This window comes from Colias philodice, chromosome 27 (assembly GCF_061535455.1).
Source record: "Colias philodice isolate Cphi_HAF_F1 chromosome 27, ilColPhil1 Martin Lab GWU primary, whole genome shotgun sequence".
NCBI lineage: Eukaryota > Metazoa > Arthropoda > Insecta > Lepidoptera > Pieridae > Colias > Colias philodice.
Window position 1 is genome coordinate 5,025,551 of NC_143112.1, and position 22,371 is coordinate 5,047,921.

At 35.8% G+C, this 22,371-nt stretch overlaps 1 protein-coding gene and 1 long non-coding RNA gene across 4 annotated transcripts in view; one reads left to right on the plus strand and one right to left on the minus strand.

The window, feature by feature from the left end:
• The window catches only part of LOC149476629 (uncharacterized), a 444,465-nt gene that overhangs the window by 76,297 nt on the left and 345,797 nt on the right, over positions 1–22,371 (minus strand). The gene's annotated exons all lie outside the window — the stretch shown is intronic.
• Positions 1–22,371, plus strand: part of LOC149476631 (MAP/microtubule affinity-regulating kinase 3-like) — a 148,249-nt gene that overhangs the window by 24,952 nt on the left and 100,926 nt on the right. For 2 of the 3 annotated variants that reach the window (XM_089711883.1, XM_089711884.1), the window contains exon 2: positions 18,464–19,032. In XM_089711883.1, the coding sequence (XP_089568009.1) occupies positions 18,565–19,032 (468 nt within the window). In that variant the 5' untranslated portion in view covers positions 18,464–18,564. Of the gene's footprint in view, positions 1–17,953; positions 19,033–22,371 lie in introns of those variants that run through there. The other variant, XM_089711882.1, reaches the window with a different exon arrangement.

Genomic DNA, 22,371 nt, shown 5'->3' on the forward strand with positions numbered 1-22,371 from the left:
TCTATTGGACCCAAATACGGCTAGGCCTATAATAATACGCAACGTGTGTTCGCGGTTCTACAGAACAACGTCTATGGATAAAACTGAAAAATTAAGATTAATTTTTTTTTACGTATTTTTCCAGGATAAAAAGTATCCTATTTTACGCCCAGGATAATAAGGTATAATTATTCCAAGTTTCATCGAAATCGTACCGTTAGTTTTTACGTGATGCCTGAACATACAGACAGACAGACAGACAAAAATTTTTTTAATCACATATTTGGGTTTGGTATCGATCCAGTAACACCCCCTGCTATTTATTTTTTCAATATTTTCAATGTACAGAATTGACCCTTCTACAGATTTATTATACAGGGTGTCCCAAAAAGTAGTGATATACTGAAGCTGGGAGGTGACTTAGAGGGCTATCCGAATCACCCCCATGTGTGTTATGCGATTTTTCGTATTTTCGGAGTTATTACATTTTTTTCAATTTTTCATCTATCGCCGAGTACGATGAGATTTTTATTTATGGTGACGTGAATTATTGCGCTAGATGCTTGTTTTTTTTTGTGTGCTAAGCTGAAAGATAGGCCAATTCAGTATGGTAACATTTACTATCGTTAGATCTTCGAATGGAATAAAAAAAAGAATTAAATGCCAAGAAAGATAAAATTACCCAGTATGTTCATAACTTCAAGGGCCCATAAAAAAATAAAATCACATAAAAAAGGTTTTCCATTTGGCTTTTAAAAACTTGCTCTATCGATCAGGTAGCCACCATAAAAATTTCATTTTATTATTCTGAAGGCTTCAATCGAAAAATTGAAATCTAAATGTGGTAAGTGCAAAATTTTTATTAACATGATGATCATTAAAACCAATAAATAGGTGTTTAATTACCAGAATTTTTTTAAATAGCCCCGCTGTTGCTCAGTGCAAGTGCGACATCACCGTAAAAAGTTGTCTTTTAAATGTCTGAATGCTTTTTTATCATTTTTAATGGTTTCTTCTGCTACTATGAATTTCCGGGTTATTTTGTCCAAATTGGGGCATTCTCTCAAGTAGCCGAGGTCTTTTTAGTATCCCCATTGAAAAAAAATCAATGGGGTTTATTCGAGGGACCGTGGAGGCCAGGCTTTAAAGCAGGCGTCACCGGCGCATGCGCAGGCTGCAACGACCAATCCATCTTTCAGGGTATTTTTGCCCTTTAGCCTGGCCTCCACGGTCTCCGGACATAAACCCTATTGAATTTTTTCCGTGGGGATACTACAAAGACGAGAGACTGCCACAATTTGGACGAAATAACCCGGAAATTCATAGTAGCAGAAGAAACCATTAAAAATGATAAAAGAGCATTCAGACATTAAAAAGACAACTTTTTACGGTGATGTCGCACTTGCATTGAGCAACAGCGGGGCTATTTAAAAAAAAATCATTTTTAAACACCTATTTATTGGTTTTAATAATCATCATGTTAATAAAAATTTTGCACTTACCACATTTAGATTTCAATTTTTCGATTGAAGCCTTCAGAATAAGAAAATGAAATTTTTAGGGTAGCTACCTGATCGATAGAGCAAGTTTTTAAAAGCCAAATGGAAAACCTTTTTTATGTGATTTTATTTTTTTATGGGCCCTTGAAGTTATGAACATACTGGGTAATTTTATCTTTCTTGGCATTTAATTCTTTTTTTTATTCCATTCGAAGATCTAACGATAGTAAATGTTACCATACTGAATTGGCCTATCTTTCAGCTTAGCACACAAAAAAAAACAAGCATCTAGCGCAATAATTCACGTCACCATAAATAAAAATCTCATCGTACTCGGCGATAGATGAAAAATTGAAAAAAATGTAATAACTCCGAAAATACGAAAAATCGCATAACACACATGGGGGTGATTCGGATAGCCCTCTTGGTCCTCTACCTCCCAGCTTCCGTTCATCACTACTTTTTGGGACACCCTGTATGTATAGATATAATGTATGGTTTTATCTTTTAAACAAGCTTTGAGTAAGAACTAATAAATATTGAAGGCTACTAATGTAAGAAAATATGTGAAATACATTGCAGCTTTGTTTGCACGTGGGATACCAATGCCTTCTTGTATGTTTAGTGCACAGTCACTTTCGCGTCAATAATACATAGTATTATGGGTGTAGTGGGTATTCTATAATTGTATACTACAAAGGCTTAAAATATTTCATAGTTTATAGACTCAAGCGGAAATACGCTTCAAGGGCGCGCACACAGACACCAACTTTTTGCACATGACAAATCAATTTCATAATGACTAATTGGGCTAAACGTTTTATTTTGACGGGTTCGAAAGTTTCTATTTTTGCCGTTGCGTGGGTAAAGAGTGCTATTTTCGTGTGCAGAAATTACGTCAAATGTGTGTGTGTGTGTGTGCAGAAATTACGTCAAGTGTGTATGTGTGTGTGTTGCGTGATAAGATTGAACTAGATGATACCGCGGTATTACTCGTGGTAAGTCGGAATGGATATGGGTAAAATGGTAATTGGAAGTGTTTGATGGCTGTAGTGATAATCGATAGATAGGTAGTATTTGCAAATGGTGCCTTGCTATTGCATTCAGATATTGTTTTTAAATTAATGAAATTGCGTATTGTAAACATAGAATATTTAGGTTCATAAATGGCCCACCTGCTTACTCTGACATTTTGGGTAGTAAATATTTATTGGAAATATTACATGGCTAGTGTATAGATGTGGTATTTGCATATTATGAAGCCTTGCAAGTTGCTGTTGCTTTAAATAATAGTTATATCATTTAGTATATAATATTTAGTGCATAAATGGTCAATTTACGACCTAAGACGAAATGGATATTGCATATATGTATACCTATAGGTAATGGTAAATTGAAATGTATGTTGGCTGAAGTATAGCGATAGATGCTATTTACAAATGGTGCTACTGCAGGTAAATAATATTTGTTAAACGTGTAGGTATAGAACTGAGTATTATAAATACATATAGAATATTTAGGTTCACAAATGCCCATTCAAACAAATTGTTGATGGTTTTGAAATAAGTGTTTCATTCAGCATGAAGGTCAGAGTCGTTACTCCGCCTTCCTATTTCGTAAGTTATTGTTTGTTGTTGTTGTTGTATAGGGCAATAATGTAATGATTGGAATAATATATATAAAAAATATTTTTCGCATACAATACATACACGTTATCCATTTAAGAATATATGTAACGTTTTTAAGGTGCAATGATGCACTGCTTTGAGCATAGTCAAGTGATTGTCTTGAACACATTATGAAGTTTACATGAAATTTCAAATTACACAGGTTCCATGTGTAGGTAATAAGAATAATATATTGGTACCTAGAGTAATGTACCTATTTGTAACATTCCTCTAAGAGTGAATGACACGAAACAGCAATTAGATTGATCACAGATTAAACAGTAATTAGCTATGCCCACACAGCATTACAAAGTATCAAAGTATATGTCTCTACGCATTGCTATATTTCTGGCAGTCGATCATTCGCTAGTGTAGTAGTAGTGATGAAGGATCTCAAAGGTCGAATGAAAGCGAATTCATCTTATGTGACGTCACTGTGTTATTTGCGACTTGACCAAACTATTGTATATAATGGGGAGGTTTTTATTGGCATAGTGAATGAGAAAGCTGGAAGGAAATGAAATCGAAATTATGAATGTTTATAAATTGTTTTGTTAGTACAAACGTGCTTGCTGATATTTGCTTTTAGGCAGGTATTGAAAGTAAAATGATAAAAGTTATACACAAGCGAAAATGTATAACCGATGTGAAAACCCAGTGGGATAAAATTTGATGTTGATGGTTAAAGGGTTGATAAAATTCCCAAGAATTTTGCCATGATCGTTTCACTTTATAGCAAACAGTAGATAAAGGCCAGCTAACTATTTTTGTTTTAATTAAATTTATTAATAACTATTACATTATCAAATGTTATTCTGAACGATATATCAGTTTCTTATCCATTGTGTTATTTCTCAACACCTATTTAGGAATTAAAGGCAACCCAACGTTTCGAACAGAGCAGGCTCTTTTGTCTATTGTGGTATAATCGAAGAAGAAACATCAAAGCTCCCATCAACAATGGCATTCGCTTCAGCACATTCTCGTTATCAATACAGTTTTTGTGCGCGACAGACTTCACGCTCGAGTTGAGACCTCTGATTGGAGGCCGGCACTCGCTTTGTGAGTGACGATTGGTTGTTACTTTTACGATTACGATTTATGTTTTTGTGTCGCCTTTTTGTGGTAATTATTGCTCTGGTGCAGTGGGTTTCCGTGCGTGAAGTAGGTACTAGGATATTTAGAGGTCGACAAAAAATATAGTGTGATTTTGAGAAGGATTGTTGAAGTATTGGCCAATATTTTGGGGTATTATGGGCTTATTTTTAGGAACTATGAATATCAGATGTGTTGTATTCTGTTTTAGAGATATTTAGAGGTATAGAAGAATTGGACTTGAAAAAGACTTGCTATTGATTTCTGCGGAACTGAAAGAATTATTTTATTTTGGGCTTAGAATGGTGTGCAAGATAGAGTAGGAGATAGATGCAATTAGTGATTAATTAAACTTTTATTAAAAATTGCATTTCAATATCGAATTACAATCGGCGCGAGCGTGATTTTTCTATGTATTACAAAACAAAATAACGCAGTTCGCAGTTTAGAGCCAATTCGACACAAATGACAAACGGAGCGTAAAGTTTATAGGTATATGCTATAGGCATACTCAATAGCCTATGCCTATTTTTACTATATAATATTGTAAATACAAAGTATGTTTGTTTGTCTTTCACGTCGTAATGGAGCGATTAAATAATATGATTTTGCTGTCTGCATTCCCATGCAATGGGATGACTACGCGTGCGAAGCCGCGGGCGGAAAGCTGTCTATGTACCTACTGTGATTGTATACAGGTATTCTAAATGCTCATTTACACTGTGTACTGAAACGGAATTGGGCTCTTCAAGGGAATTAAGGGATCGCTCCGCAGTGCGTTGATTAAATTATTTGTACGTAAACAGAAAAAGGATAGGATGCTAATTTTGCGAAAATTTTATAACGTTTTTCCTCGCTTCAGGCGGTAACTCATTCGCTTGCTTGGGAAATTGTAAATGCTATTTAGCTTTATGATAGGGTTGATGTATTTTATTTATGACACAACCGCTTTTTTATTAATAATCCTTTGTGAAATAGAGCATGCTTGTACACAACGCATGTCGTGAGTCATTACTGGCAGTGTACATATATTATTGCATTTTGTTACGATATAATATAATGTTCAGTTTGGACTTTAGACCATAATACAACTAAATGAGGCATAGTACGTCACACGTGGTTTACCTTTTAGGTTCTACAACATGCCTATTTTAACATGAAACCACTGAATTGCTTCAGCTCAGTGGTGCGATCATTACGCCCCATATTCATGATAAACATATATTTACCATTTACAATCGTTCCAATATTGTAATAATTGAAATAATGTTATATATTGGTTGAGATGGTTGTTTAATAATCTCAATAGATGGCGTGGGGTGCCCTTTAGACACATAACACCGAAAGAGTAGAGAAATTCGATTGCATAGGCGGGATCGCGGAAGGGCTAGGCGAAAAACGCGAGTTTGAATCCTGCCTGGTGATCAATTTTTTCTATTCTTTAAAAAATTATCATGTTCTTTAGCAGCAAAATTGAATCAAAAATGTTACTAGCAACATGCAAGTGATGTCTGTTTGTGACGTATGTGGAAATTTTGTAGCCCGAGGAGCAGCAACATTCAAAATTTCGATTAATATTGTTGATCAACTGTTCTTAACATATACCATGAGTCCATGAATATGGTTCTTAGCAGTTTCAAAAAAAGCTTATAAGTCTACAATAAAACACGCTGTCAATTACCCAATTGTACTGTCAGTAAAACGTTCGTATATTATGTAGTGTATGTATGGTGATGAATGTTACGAAAAGTGATCATATTACAAGCGACCACTTTACCGCTCATTATTCAATTCCGTTTGCAAATTGTCCGAATTGTCGTGACATATCGTTCTTGGGAAGAATAAATGGGTATTTTTTGTACGATATCCCACGGTTGTATGAAGGGAATAATATAATTTATTTTAGGTATACCAACATACAATAGGAATGGTGTAAAAGCTTGATTGATCGAGTTGCTGTACACAGGTTGCTGTACACAGGTCTTTGATAGCAAATGTTTTAATCATTGTGCACTGTTTTACAGTATATTGTTACTTTATATTTGAAGGGCTTTAAATGTTTTGTTCATAACAACAAAAATATGATATTTAAAAATGATAGCGTCTGGCATCACGTGAAGTCTTCAAAACAATATTAATCTCAAAGTCTGCAATACAATTTACGACACAAAAGTAATAAAAACTAGAAGTGAAAGTTTATGTACCTTTTTTTATTGAATATAAATTGTATTGTTTATTATCTACATATTCATAAATGTTAGTTCTTTATTAAAGCTTCACGCGTCCTACGTACATTATTTGCTCGTAACTAAATCAGTATTTTATAGTAGGACGCGTGAGGGGTTAAGCTATAAAAATTAAATATTACAAAACGTGCTTGCTTACATCTTAATATGTATATATAAATCTCGTGTCACAATGTTTGTCCTCAATGGACTCCTTAACCACTTAACCGATTATAATAAAATTCGCACACCATGTGCAGTTCGATCCAACTTGAGAGATAGGATAGTATAAACATGTAGGTACCACGGGCGAAGCCGGGGCGGACCGCTAGTTTGTATTATATAGACAGGTAATTATAATAGCTCTCCGTACCTAAGCATAAGTTCCTAGGAAGTATTTTAACAATTGTGACGTCTAAAAATAAACTCATCAAGGCATTGTCGAGAGGCAATCATCGCTCAGTTTAGAGAATGAATAACGTCTATGACTTTGCACATTGTTATACCTACCTGTCTCTGTGTACTTACATGTTAGTCTATTTTATATATTAGTGAACTTAGCAGATCATTTTTAGCAGATCAAAAAAAAATTGAGTTCTTATCGCGTGCATTTGAATTCTACAGTTCCTGATACTTTTTAGAAATAGTTCTGGCGTTTTTACCTTAAAAAACGACATTTGAAAAAATTTATCTGCCAACTTCCCGTAGCAGATCATTTTTAGCAGATCAAAAAAAAATGTGAGTTCTTATCGCGTGCAGTTGAGTTCTACAGTTCTTGATACTTTTAAGAAATACTCGCGTAAAATGAAACACTAGAAAATTTATTTATGTCATATTTCATCACGCCGTAGCACCATGCCGTAGCAGCATGGCGTAGCATCATGCCGTAGCATCACGCCGTAGCATCACGCCGTAGTATCATGCCGTAGCATCATGCCGTAGCTTCATGCCGTAGCATCATGCCGTAGTATCATGCCGTAGCATCATGCCGAAGCATCACGCCGTAGCATTACGCCGTAGCATCACGCCGTAGCATCACGCCGTAGCATCATGCCGTAGCATCACGCCGTAGCATCATGCCGTAGAATCACATCGTAGCATCACACCGTAGCATCACAGCGTAGCATCACGCCGTAACACATGCCGTAGCATTACGCCGTAGCATCACGCCGTAGCATCACAGCGTAGCATCACGCCGTAGCATCACGTCGTAGCATCACGTCGTAGCATCACGTCGTAGCATCACGTCGTAGTTATCAATACAGTTTTTGTGCGCGACAGACTTCACGCTCGAGTTGAGACCTCTGATTGGAGGCCGGCACTCGCTTTGTGAGTGACGATTGGTTGTTACTTTTACGATTACGATTTATGTTTTTGTGTCGCCTTTTTGTGGTAATTATTGCTCTGGTGCAGTGGGTTTCCGTGCGTGAAGTAGGTACTAGGATATTTAGAGGTCGACAAAAAATATAGTGTGATTTTGAGAAGGATTGTTGAAGTATTGGCCAATATTTTGGGGTATTATGGGCTTATTTTTAGGAACTATGAATATCAGATGTGTTGTATTCTGTTTTAGAGATATTTAGAGGTATAGAAGAATTGGACTTGAAAAAGACTTGCTATTGATTTCTGCGGAACTGAAAGAATTATTTTATTTTGGGCTTAGAATGGTGTGCAAGATAGAGTAGGAGATAGATGCAATTAGTGATTAATTAAACTTTTATTAAAAATTGCATTTCAATATCGAATTACAATCGGCGCGAGCGTGATTTTTCTATGTATTACAAAACAAAATAACGCAGTTCGCAGTTTAGAGCCAATTCGACACAAATGACAAACGGAGCGTAAAGTTTATAGGTATATGCTATAGGCATACTCAATAGCCTATGCCTATTTTTACTATATAATATTGTAAATACAAAGTATGTTTGTTTGTCTTTCACGTCGTAATGGAGCGATTAAATAATATGATTTTGCTGTCTGCATTCCCATGCAATGGGATGACTACGCGTGCGAAGCCGCGGGCGGAAAGCTGTCTATGTACCTACTGTGATTGTATACAGGTATTCTAAATGCTCATTTACACTGTGTACTGAAACGGAATTGGGCTCTTCAAGGGAATTAAGGGATCGCTCCGCAGTGCGTTGATTAAATTATTTGTACGTAAACAGAAAAAGGATAGGATGCTAATTTTGCGAAAATTTTATAACGTTTTTCCTCGCTTCAGGCGGTAACTCATTCGCTTGCTTGGGAAATTGTAAATGCTATTTAGCTTTATGATAGGGTTGATGTATTTTATTTATGACACAACCGCTTTTTTATTAATAATCCTTTGTGAAATAGAGCATGCTTGTACACAACGCATGTCGTGAGTCATTACTGGCAGTGTACATATATTATTGCATTTTGTTACGATATAATATAATGTTCAGTTTGGACTTTAGACCATAATACAACTAAATGAGGCATAGTACGTCACACGTGGTTTACCTTTTAGGTTCTACAACATGCCTATTTTAACATGAAACCACTGAATTGCTTCAGCTCAGTGGTGCGATCATTACGCCCCATATTCATGATAAACATATATTTACCATTTACAATCGTTCCAATATTGTAATAATTGAAATAATGTTATATATTGGTTGAGATGGTTGTTTAATAATCTCAATAGATGGCGTGGGGTGCCCTTTAGACACATAACACCGAAAGAGTAGAGAAATTCGATTGCATAGGCGGGATCGCGGAAGGGCTAGGCGAAAAACGCGAGTTTGAATCCTGCCTGGTGATCAATTTTTTCTATTCTTTAAAAAATTATCATGTTCTTTAGCAGCAAAATTGAATCAAAAATGTTACTAGCAACATGCAAGTGATGTCTGTTTGTGACGTATGTGGAAATTTTGTAGCCCGAGGAGCAGCAACATTCAAAATTTCGATTAATATTGTTGATCAACTGTTCTTAACATATACCATGAGTCCATGAATATGGTTCTTAGCAGTTTCAAAAAAAGCTTATAAGTCTACAATAAAACACGCTGTCAATTACCCAATTGTACTGTCAGTAAAACGTTCGTATATTATGTAGTGTATGTATGGTGATGAATGTTACGAAAAGTGATCATATTACAAGCGACCACTTTACCGCTCATTATTCAATTCCGTTTGCAAATTGTCCGAATTGTCGTGACATATCGTTCTTGGGAAGAATAAATGGGTATTTTTTGTACGATATCCCACGGTTGTATGAAGGGAATAATATAATTTATTTTAGGTATACCAACATACAATAGGAATGGTGTAAAAGCTTGATTGATCGAGTTGCTGTACACAGGTTGCTGTACACAGGTCTTTGATAGCAAATGTTTTAATCATTGTGCACTGTTTTACAGTATATTGTTACTTTATATTTGAAGGGCTTTAAATGTTTTGTTCATAACAACAAAAATATGATATTTAAAAATGATAGCGTCTGGCATCACGTGAAGTCTTCAAAACAATATTAATCTCAAAGTCTGCAATACAATTTACGACACAAAAGTAATAAAAACTAGAAGTGAAAGTTTATGTACCTTTTTTTATTGAATATAAATTGTATTGTTTATTATCTACATATTCATAAATGTTAGTTCTTTATTAAAGCTTCACGCGTCCTACGTACATTATTTGCTCGTAACTAAATCAGTATTTTATAGTAGGACGCGTGAGGGGTTAAGCTATAAAAATTAAATATTACAAAACGTGCTTGCTTACATCTTAATATGTATATATAAATCTCGTGTCACAATGTTTGTCCTCAATGGACTCCTTAACCACTTAACCGATTATAATAAAATTCGCACACCATGTGCAGTTCGATCCAACTTGAGAGATAGGATAGTATAAACATGTAGGTACCACGGGCGAAGCCGGGGCGGACCGCTAGTTTGTATTATATAGACAGGTAATTATAATAGCTCTCCGTACCTAAGCATAAGTTCCTAGGAAGTATTTTAACAATTGTGACGTCTAAAAATAAACTCATCAAGGCATTGTCGAGAGGCAATCATCGCTCAGTTTAGAGAATGAATAACGTCTATGACTTTGCACATTGTTATACCTACCTGTCTCTGTGTACTTACATGTTAGTCTATTTTATATATTAGTGAACTTAGCAGATCATTTTTAGCAGATCAAAAAAAAATTGAGTTCTTATCGCGTGCATTTGAATTCTACAGTTCCTGATACTTTTTAGAAATAGTTCTGGCGTTTTTACCTTAAAAAACGACATTTGAAAAAATTTATCTGCCAACTTCCCGTAGCAGATCATTTTTAGCAGATCAAAAAAAAATGTGAGTTCTTATCGCGTGCAGTTGAGTTCTACAGTTCTTGATACTTTTAAGAAATACTCGCGTAAAATGAAACACTAGAAAATTTATTTATGTCATATTTCATCACGCCGTAGCACCATGCCGTAGCAGCATGGCGTAGCATCATGCCGTAGCATCACGCCGTAGCATCACGCCGTAGTATCATGCCGTAGCATCATGCCGTAGCTTCATGCCGTAGCATCATGCCGTAGTATCATGCCGTAGCATCATGCCGAAGCATCACGCCGTAGCATTACGCCGTAGCATCACGCCGTAGCATCACGCCGTAGCATCATGCCGTAGCATCACGCCGTAGCATCATGCCGTAGAATCACATCGTAGCATCACACCGTAGCATCACAGCGTAGCATCACGCCGTAACACATGCCGTAGCATTACGCCGTAGCATCACGCCGTAGCATCACAGCGTAGCATCACGCCGTAGCATCACGTCGTAGCATCACGTCGTAGCATCACGTCGTAGCATCACGTCGTAGCATTACGTCTTAGCATCACGTTAAGCCGGGTCCAGGTCGGGTTTTTTCAAATGTCGTTTGTTAAGGTAAAAACGCCAGAACTATTTCTAAAAAGTATCAGGAACTGTAGAACTCAACTGCACGCGATAAGAACTCACATTTTTTTTTGATCTGCTAAAAATGATCGGCTACGGGAAGTTGGCAGATCATTTTTTCAAATGTCGTTTTTTAAGGTAAAAACGCCAGAACTATTTCTAAAAAGTATCAGGAACTGTAGAACTCAACTGCACGCGATAAGAACTCACATTTTTTTTTGATCTGCTAAAAATGATCTGCTAAGTTCACTAACATCTATTTTATGTTGTGTGCTGAAATTTTGTATTCATTTAAACATTATAAAAAGCGAGTTTGTTTGGTTTAGGATACATAGTTTTGATACGGTAGTTTACGAGTCATTAATAAGAAATTTCGTAACTGTTTTGTATATTCTATAGGCAATGAATAGGAATTAGGAACGTACTGATATAGGTTTGAATTATTTATTGGAGAACGTATGTATTTGCTGGTTATATTCGATAGTAGAATCGCGTTTTATAATATGTAATTCTTTCTACACGATTTATATTTTACTTGTAGGGCAGAATTCATATGTTCACATGTTCGTCGTTTTCCTCATGTTCATTGAAAACATCCAAGGTTGGCTATTGTTTGTAAAAATAGCCCTTAATACAATGTTTCGATTATATGCTATGCATATAGGCATGTCATTGATATTATAGGGCTTGGCATACAGCCAGATTTTACGGTTTTCCTCTTATTTGTATTTAAATGAGCATGTATCGAAAGTATTTAGTTTTTCGATTTCAGATTGCATACCTTTTTTGAATTAAACCAAACTCCTTCGAAATTTACAGTGAACAGAAAATATACGAAAATGTTATTTTTCTCGATAATAAAAATTCCATCTCTACAGTTTCCTGCAGGTAGATCATTAAAATCCATTTTGAAGTACCTACCTACGTATCTAGATTGTGTTTTGTTTTTTTACAAACAATATTTCTCTACGCTTTTGTTTCAACGGGTACCTAGGTGTATTCTGTATGGCTAGAGGGCAGCAATTGAAGTGAAAATGATGTGTATTCAAGTGTATGTACCTATGTGTACAATGGAGGGTCTGCCACCCCGGGACGGACTAGTGTAGTCGGGCGAGTCGTAGATATTAATAGGTAAAGTAGTGAATGTAGGTGCGTTTGTAGGTGCGGGTGACGGGACAATACGAGAAAAACGTGTATGTAGATAAACTTATGTTGTATTGTATAAAAATTGAACTAATGGTCCGGTTTAAAAATAAATCTTTCCGTGTTTGATTGCCCATTTATCGAGGAAGGCTATAGGCTATACAGGGTGTAATCGTTAAGTGTGCACAAGCGATTATTCCGTAACTATTGCAGATATCAAAAAACTTTAAACTGATATCGAAAGTACTTAACCTAATGAGTAAAATGGCCATAATAAATGTTTAAAAATAAAACGAGAAATATCCAAAAATGTTACATTAAACGCTCCCATACATTTTATTTCCCATACATTTTGTATTCATAGCAGATTTTCGAAGTGACGTCCTCATTGTGCAATACAATGAGGAGCTCTATTTACATTTTCAAAATGAACTTTCCTTCAAATTTACGAAGTAATTTAAGCAGAAAACCAAAAAAAGAAAGAAAAAGTTAAAATCTTTCATATTAAATGTACATGGGATAGTCATATCTCATACTAAATGTATGGGAGGGTTTCAAGTTAATTTTTTAGATATTTCTCGTTATATTTAAAAAAAATTATTACGGCCATTTTAATCATAAGTTAAGTACTTTCGATATCAGTTTAAAGTTTTTTGATATTTGTAATAGTTACGGAATAATCGTCTGTGCACACTTAACGATTACACCCTGTATATACCAACAGGCAACAGGAGCGGAGCCACGCGGGTGAAACCGCGAAGCGCAGCTGGTTAGGTATATTAGGAATATAATATAATATATTATTATTTTCATGGATTTACAAGTCTGAAATTACGTAAAATTACACACAGGTACACGCCTGGCGCTTTCAACAAAGTTAAGTCCATTATATTTTAAATGTGAATTTTTAGCGTGAATTTTTTAACCAAAGTTATTTTGTCATTCCGCGAATATAATAATAATAATAATAATGGCGTAGGGATGTGACGACCCCATCGCCCCCGGTTGGCATATCTACAGTAGATATCCCAGCCGTGCAGTCAGTCACCCCGCAGGGCACCTTGTGGCGAGGTGTCGGGGAGTAGCGACCCCGCGGGAACCGAGCGCTCCCGGGGGAGGTCCCTGTCCTCACCTCTGGGCTGTCCCAGTGGCAGTTCGGAGTGAACAATGACGAGGTTCAGGATCCCCCACCTCTGGCTTGCCTTTGTTGGCCGTCCAGAGTGGAGCCGCCAGAGCTATATGCTCGGGGGTGGAAGTGTCTAATGGCGTAATAGCGGGGAAACCCGCTCCGGGCCCACGGGCCCGCGATGGTGAAACCGGTGCCGCACCTCTCTACACCCCTAGCCGCTCAGCTGATGTTGCCCCCTTGTTGCCATTTTCGGTAACCTTTTTGGGAGCCCATCGACCGAGCTGGCGAGTCACCGTCTGCCATCACTTTCAATTTTTAATATTGAAAAGGCAGACGTCCATAGTCCCCATAGACCCAACCTACCGATCCACTGAACACCTCCTTCCATAACCCAGATTTTTAATTCCCATATTTTACAATAGTCCTGCGTCGGCCGCGGACTGCCCAGGGCTGTATCTCTATAGTGCAGTCATGGGCAGGCTGCGGCTGGTGTCCCACAACACATTAAAATTCTCTAAAGGGCCTCTGCGTGTTGGACCTGTGTCCCCACGTAAGCCTCCCAAAGGACCGGGTACCTTCCTTCTGGTGGTACCCGTGTATTATGGAGAGAAACATAATAATAATAATAAGAGCATACATACAAGCGGACATAGGGACAGAGAAAGTGACTTTGTTTTATACTATGTAGTGATTCATTACATGAATGTAATTTATTTTATTTTTTTAATTTTGTTAATCGTATCAATCACCTATAAAATTTAAGATTAATTCATAATAATGCACAACCAAAGGATATTGCGCAAACATATTTGCATTATAATCAATAATTGCATATCCGATTTGTTTCGTATTGCCCAATAGAGCAGTTCGAAGGTCGTATCGAATTAATTTAATAGTATAAAGCTTATGACTTTGTTCGTTTTTTGTTTGAACGCACTGATATCAGGAATTACTGGACCGATTTAAAATACTATTCTTTCACCGTTGGATATGTACGTACGATTGTACGTGGTCCCTGATTACTACAGGGCCTATTGGCTACATAATATGTACCATAAGCAAAGCCAGGGCAGACAGCTAGTTGCCTTATAGGTAACAGGCAGATTTGAAGGTAGAATCGAATCAATACATATAATCATTCGCATGGGAAATGTGTTTTGCGTTTGAATCTTGATGTTATTGTTCCGTTCCCAGTATTTTGGTGTTTTGGTTATTCATCGAGATTTGGTATTGTTTATTGTATGTATGATGATATAATATGGGTTTGATTTGTTTTGGATACTGGTTGATTGCTCTGTCAAGATGGAAAAGTCAGGCGTAGATTATACGAAGAGTATCATTTGTGCGATACTTAAAATCATAGAAATCATGTAAGATACTGAATCACAAAATGTAGAAATCATAGACAAACATTTATTCACAAAAAAATTGCATTATCGAATATCGTCAATATTTTCAGTATTTATTAATTTCAATAAATCACCTATTAATGAGAAAATTCTAAATACATACGTGTAATTAAATGTTATATCAAATAGGTAGCTATTCCTCCCTGCTACCAATAAATAAACCTACATAAGTATATCAATAATAGCTAGATTGGTATATTAGACCTAGATAGGTACATGAATGAAACAAACTAGGTTCACACATATAGCTCTAGCCGTGATTCATTGCGATACCAGTTGTGGCCCTCCACTTTCACTCAATTTCACTGCACTCGATTGATGTTTATATTGTATGTTGGTTTGGTGGTTTGGTTTGGTGATGATTGCTGTAATGTAGATGAGGGTAATGGTGTGATGAGTGTGGTCGAGGTAGATGGTTGGATGTTTGTGTAGAAAAGTAATTTGTATATTGAGTTGTAGAAGTGAAATTTAACCAATATATTTGTGAAAACCGTTTTGTATTTATAAGTGTTGTAATACTTAAAAAGCAGCCTGCAGCAGCATTATTATGTCAACTAAATAATTAAACATGTACATGTACATAAATTTAAAATGATTGCATTATTTATTGATTCATAATCTATCGTCTATTCACCTCAGTGAATCCTATCAGTTGACATTATTAGAGATTAACAAGTTCATAAAGATTGATAAACGTAGGTATTGTTATCAGTAGGTAGTTTTAACTTCATGAAAACAATGAAATTATGTATGAATTTCAAATAGTTATTAGGTAGGTACCTACTCAGATACATAGAACTTATAGGCTACATTTTATCACCGTATAGTTACCGCCGTGGGCTTGAAATAGTAGCAGTAATTATTTCGGTACCAACATTAATTGGGTAAAAACCAACAAAACACCTCGCTAACATCTCACCACAACATTTACACCAATTTACACAAGCAATAGGTAATAGGAAAAAGCTCAACAATAGGCCAAGTGAAGGTATTATTGCGCGATGTGACTCATCAGCTGTGAATTGACCATTCGAACGGAACCAGTGCTTTGTTAAACGTTAGCTAACCGGTTGATTCATTTGCTACCGGTTATACGATAGTTTAAACGTTTAAATAAATTCTAGATTTGAGACTGATTTGTTTAATATACGGAGGACTTAGTTAAATAATATTATGTAGAGCTGTTCAAATGATGAGAAGGATTCGTTTAATTTTTTACTTAGGTACTTGGTTTATAGCTGTTTGGATATGTAGGTACCTAATACATAACCAACTTGTATCGATGTGTGTGGCAGATAATAAGTATGAGACAGACAATAGTGATAAACATAAAGAATAATGTTATGCTCTTTATCTCAGAGATACGTATGCAAAGGAAAATGAGTCAATTCCTTTAAACTGTTTAAAGGAATGAAGCATGTTTGAAACTTACTTACTTGAAATTGATTATTTAAATTATTAATCAAATGCAATTATTAAGGATCTTATACAGCTGTAGTTGTGGTATTCTATTTGCTTCAGATTTTTTTTATCAATGTTTTAATATAAGTACCTATCGTCCAATTAATTAAGTTGACTTTAATTGATAGGTAATTGACGTTGAATCGTTTACACACATATTGTGTAGTATAATATCGTGTCTGTAGTTTATGTAACTCGCTTGAACAGGTTTTGGGTGGCGTTGCGCACGCGCCGCGTTTATATACCTACTAAATTGTGAATTATCTCTGTGTCCAATGTGACCTGTATTTTTTTGATTTCCTGCTATTTATAAGTATTGATTTTGTTGTTTTTTTATGTAGAGATATAATATACGGGTATTTAGTTATAAATCTATGCAATGAAGGGTAATGTTAAGGGCTAAGCTTTGGAACTGAAACATTTATTTATTCAGTTAGACTTCTTCTAGAAGCACCTTTGAATCGTCATAACTCATAACATATTTTTTTTTATTTTACCATTATTTGATAAGGAAAGCAATGCTTATCTAGATGATTTCGCAAAGGTCTCCTGATGAATTAATGTTTATCACAAAATAACTCTTAAGAAATTGTTTTACTTTTAGGTTTTATGTTTTCTTTCGTACCTATCTTATGACTACATCTTGACGTAAAGCGGATAAATATTTGCCCGCTATAACCTCTATGTAAGTACGATGACTAGTGCAGTTATAAAAAAAAAACGTAAACATTCTTTATCCTTAAACCATTAGATTACTAATACCGGAAACAATCTATTAATATACATACGCGAATACATGGAAAATTAGAATGGAAATTTTTTGAGGTTTCCAGATATTGTGTGCAATATGTACTTACATTTGTATGTGTATCATTTGAATATATTTATTATAACTAAATACTTTTAATAATATATGTATTATTATTACCTAATAGACTGATGTCTATGAATTAAAATCATTAGGTTTCAGTAAATTTTTCCTACGCAAATATATGAATTAATAGGTATGTAGATTGTAGATACCTGATATAGACATATGTAATATAATAAAAATATAAATACTTCTTTTCTATTACTATTAACAACCTACGAACCTTCCTAACTATATAATATATTAGTATTTCTGTAAGCGTTAAATTTATTGAATACCAAGCGATATTTCCGCAAAGTATCAATGGAGGCGAGATAAAAGGGATTTTTGGAACAATTCGCCAAAAACAATATTAAGAACATTTTTGTCCCCTCGTTATTATGTAGGGACTAGGGAAATTCGTGTTATCGCGTTTTACAAAGGAAATACCGCGGGTCGCGCTCCAAAGAGGTATTCGTTTAAAATTCCTTCGACCCCGCCCCGCGTTTGTGATAAAATGAGGACGGATTGTTTTTTTAACAATATCAAGAGTAAAAAAATAACTTTAGGCGCAGCTCTACGTTATTTTTTACATAACTATAGGCTGTGTACTGTGTCGGTCGGCTATGGACGTAGTAATAGGTATAGGAACAGGTAATAGAAAATGCAGTAGAAAACAACAAACGCGCTCATTGCTCATTCCGTTCCTCTATTACGCAAATTACGCTTAACCATGCTCAAGTGATTAATTGCTAAGACGTCAATCCGTAAGTGCGGCATTATCGTTTCAATAAAGATGACTTCACCGAAACATTGACCTTTCGCGGTAAGTCGGATCGCCCACGACTCGACACGCATCCTCTCTTATCATTCATACATCATTGTGATTCTCTATTCTAATGTCGCTGCGAATGTGTTAGTGTGTCGACGACGCTCGCACCGAATGGACGTGCGCACCTCGATCTAGATAAATAACAATAAATAACAACCATCTTGCGACTATTCGTTATTGTTTTTGCCGTATCCGAGCGATGTTTTAATTTCTTTTTCCACAACCGGTCCGACTCGAATAAGCGTTTTCGTAACAACCAGGATTGCAGTGACACAAGTGAATGGAAATAAAAATGGGTGTATAAACTGTGAATAGCAAACTAAACAAGTACCAGGCGAGCAGGAATTTCGAAGAATTCGGGATGTACGAGGTATCGTGCGTCGCCGGGAACAAAGTAGACGCTGCGTACGCAGTCAAAAGCTTATCCAACGTGATACCGCAGGGCATGGGGCACACGGTGTCCGTGCAGCGTCACCATGCGCACTCCCAGTCGTACAAGCACAAACCCGAACCGCCGCCGGTCAGCAAACCGGACGCGATCAAATCTCACGTGATGAGATTGTTGAAGCGGTCGAAGAGCCACACGCCCGCTACCAGGGCGGCAGAGAATCAAGTCGATCCGCGTGCTTTCGATCGACGCACGGTATTCTCGAAGCCGGTAGCGGATGAGCAACGACGAAGGCGGAATTCGGCGGAGCGGAGACGCAGTGCTGACAAAAGAGTTATGGTCACAATTGTCGATGGTCTCCCAGTTGTTGTGACCGGCCAAAATCCGCAAACTCAGCACCCGCCGCCCGTGACACACCATAGACACTCGCACAGAGACAAGGTAAGGATTTACATGTAATTTCAAAGACAAACACGTACGTTATCTGCAGGGCTGTGTGTACGCGTGATACGCGATTGTATTCAGAATGTTTGTTTATCAAGCGAAGCGTGTTTCTTTGCGTAATTATTTCTTAGTAGCGATCCAGTGACGAGGTATAGAGTTGAAACTTGTAAGGATGTATCGTATTGCATTTTATGGTATGTACCAGTTAATGGTTGTAAAGTAAGGCGTATATCAAGAGTTAATTTAATGAATGTCGACATTTTGATGAAGGCCTATAACTGACTCTGTTATAAAATGAAACTGGATCGTGTTTGTAAACAATAACACTACTTGAGTGCAAAATAATGGAAGTTGTTCTTCTATTTTCAACTCGAGCAACAATACGGGTAAATACTAACTCTAAGTAGGATTCAATTTGATCTTTATCAAAAGACTCGAAGAGCTCGTCTAAAAATAAAATACGAGAAAGATTACATATCATTTCGTTTAGTTTATTTGCATTCGTGTTTCGTTGTCTTTAAAGTGAATCGTCAATGCTGGAACTATTTATCAGGTAAATTGAATATTTCAATGGCTCCCTGACACGACTTTAATTTTGATCTTAATACGTTACGTTTGAACCGGTATTGATGGTGTATTTATGGTGAATACGGTTCGAACTTGTTTGGTCTTTTTTTGTGTTTTCATTGTACCATACTGGTTTTGTTGTAACTTGTAAGGATAAACCTTACAAGTGCTAGTGGTTGTAATGTTTGGGATAGGAAATTTTATAGCAGTGGTGGTGTGATTATTGATTTTATATGGTTCTAGTTTAAACTAGATTATATAATGCAAATAAGTTCCGGTTCCGTTTTTATATATCTATGTATATATGTATAAAAGTCGGAACAAGAAAAGTTTCAGTTTTAATACGAGTGACGATAACTTGTAGAATAGTTATTTAAGGGCCGATTTTTCAATCCTTGGTTAAAACTTATTCGTCAAACTCAAACTCAAACTCAAACATTTATTTATTCAATTAGACTTCTTCCAGAAGCACTTTTGAATCGTCATTACATTCTTTAAATTTACCACCGATTCGGAAAGCAGTATCTATGGAGAAGAACCGGCAAGAAACTCCATAGTTGCTCTTTTAAAGTCATGTCCATATACAATATAATTTTACATTACATGTTACTTACATCTAACTACATAATATTATATATTATCATAATATGCCAAAGAACTGTCCTGTTATTCTTACGCGACAACCCTCCATGGATTTTCATCTTCCATATATTCCTTAATGCTGTAGTAGGCTCTCTGAACTAATACATTTTTTAAATAAGTTTTAAATTTAACACTACTAAACTCTTTAATACTATGAGGAATTCTATTGTAAAAACGTATACCTTGGCCCATAAATGAATTTTTAACTTTAGCTAACCTATAAAATGGCATTTCAATTTTATTTCTATTCCTTGTGCCATAACAGTGTCTATCTCCTACTTTTGTGTGTAAGTCCGCGTTTTTGTGTACATGTAAAACATTATTAAATATATACTGTGATGGTACAGTGAGGATACCAATATTCTTAAAGAGATCTCTTAGTGAGTCCCGAGCACGTAAATTATATATAGAGCGTATGGCTCTTTTCTGTAATATAAATATAGTTTCTATATCTGCAGCCCTGCCCCATAGTAGAATTCCATAGGACATAATGCTATGAAAGTAACTAAAATAAACCAATCTAGCCGTATCTTCATCGGTGAGATGCCTTATTCTTCGAACTGCATATGCAGCTGAGCTGAGCTTAGCAGCGGTGGTGGCAACATGGGTCCCCCATTGTAGCTTCTCATCTAGTGTCAAACCAAGAAAAACAGTAGACTCGACAAGGTATAATACCTCCCCGTTTAAAATGATATCCCTTTTGACCTTTTTTACATTTGGAAGGATAAACTCTACACAATTTGTTTTTTTTGCATTCAATAATAAATTATTAGCATTAAACCAATTAGATATGCGTAAAAGAGCAGAGTTTACTTCGTCAACATTTGTGTCATATCTATCCACATTAAATATTAATGAGGTATCATCTGCAAACAGTACTATTTCACACATATCCTGCAAATAATAAGGTAGGTCATTAATATACACTAAGAACAAAAACGGTCCTAAGATAGATCCCTGCGGAACACCAATGTTAATCGGCGCACCGCAAGATTTCTCTCCATTAACAACAACGGTCTGTACCCTGTTCTGAAGATATGAAGCTATGAGGTCCTGAGATAAACCTTTGATACCATAAAAATTTAGTTTCCGTAATAGAGTGGAATGTTCTACACAGTCGAAAGCCTTAGAAAGGTCGCAGAATATCCCCAAAGCATTCTTTGAATTTTCCCATGCTTTATATATATGTGACAAAAGAGCTATTCCAGCATCAGTGGTAGAGCGCCCCCTTGTAAAACCAAACTGTTTGGCGTGCAGTAAACCATTTGAAACAAAATGACTACATAATTGGTTTAAAATCAATTTCTCGAAGACTTTGCTCAAAGTTGGTAAAATAGAAATAGGCCTATAGTTATTACAGTCTTCTTGGTCACCGCTTTTGAATAAAGGAATAACTTTACTAAACTTTAATAAATCAGGGAATATACCGTCGAATAACGTATTAAACTACCATTTCAAAAATGTATTCTACTTGCCCGTATTTGACAGTTTACAGGTGACATTTTAATATATTCGTGTAATACTTTATTGGACATATAAATTTTAACCAAGGATTGAAAAATCGGCCCTTATTTAAATAAAATATACAGAAATAAGTTTACAAGCAATCCTACCAAGAAATTGCGATAGAATTGGGTATCAAATATGATATCAATAAAAACAACATTTTATCTGTTCAACTTGAAAGATTTAACTATACACAATACACATCTCAAAGTACTCAATCGTCACTCGGTTACGCGTAAATTTTTATCTCCATATCTAAATAAACGGTAATATTATACACACGTGATATCCATGTAATAAAAATAATATTAAAGAGCAGATGGTATATCGTTAAATTGTTGTTATCTCTATAAGATATATTTACACAAATATAAGCTAGTAAATAGTGTGAACTTTCTTCAAATATTGTACGTAATGTATTTGACTTTGTTTATAATTATTAATTACTGTCTTTAGCGCTTCGTTAAGTGCAGATTAGACATATTTAAATGAATCTGTAGTTAATTTATCAAGCGGAGTTTTTGTAATTTTGTTTGATTTAGTCGACTTGGTGTTTATTTCATAAACAAAAAGATAATGCTGTTTTATTCGTCTAGTAGGTAATATTTGTATCGTCAATTA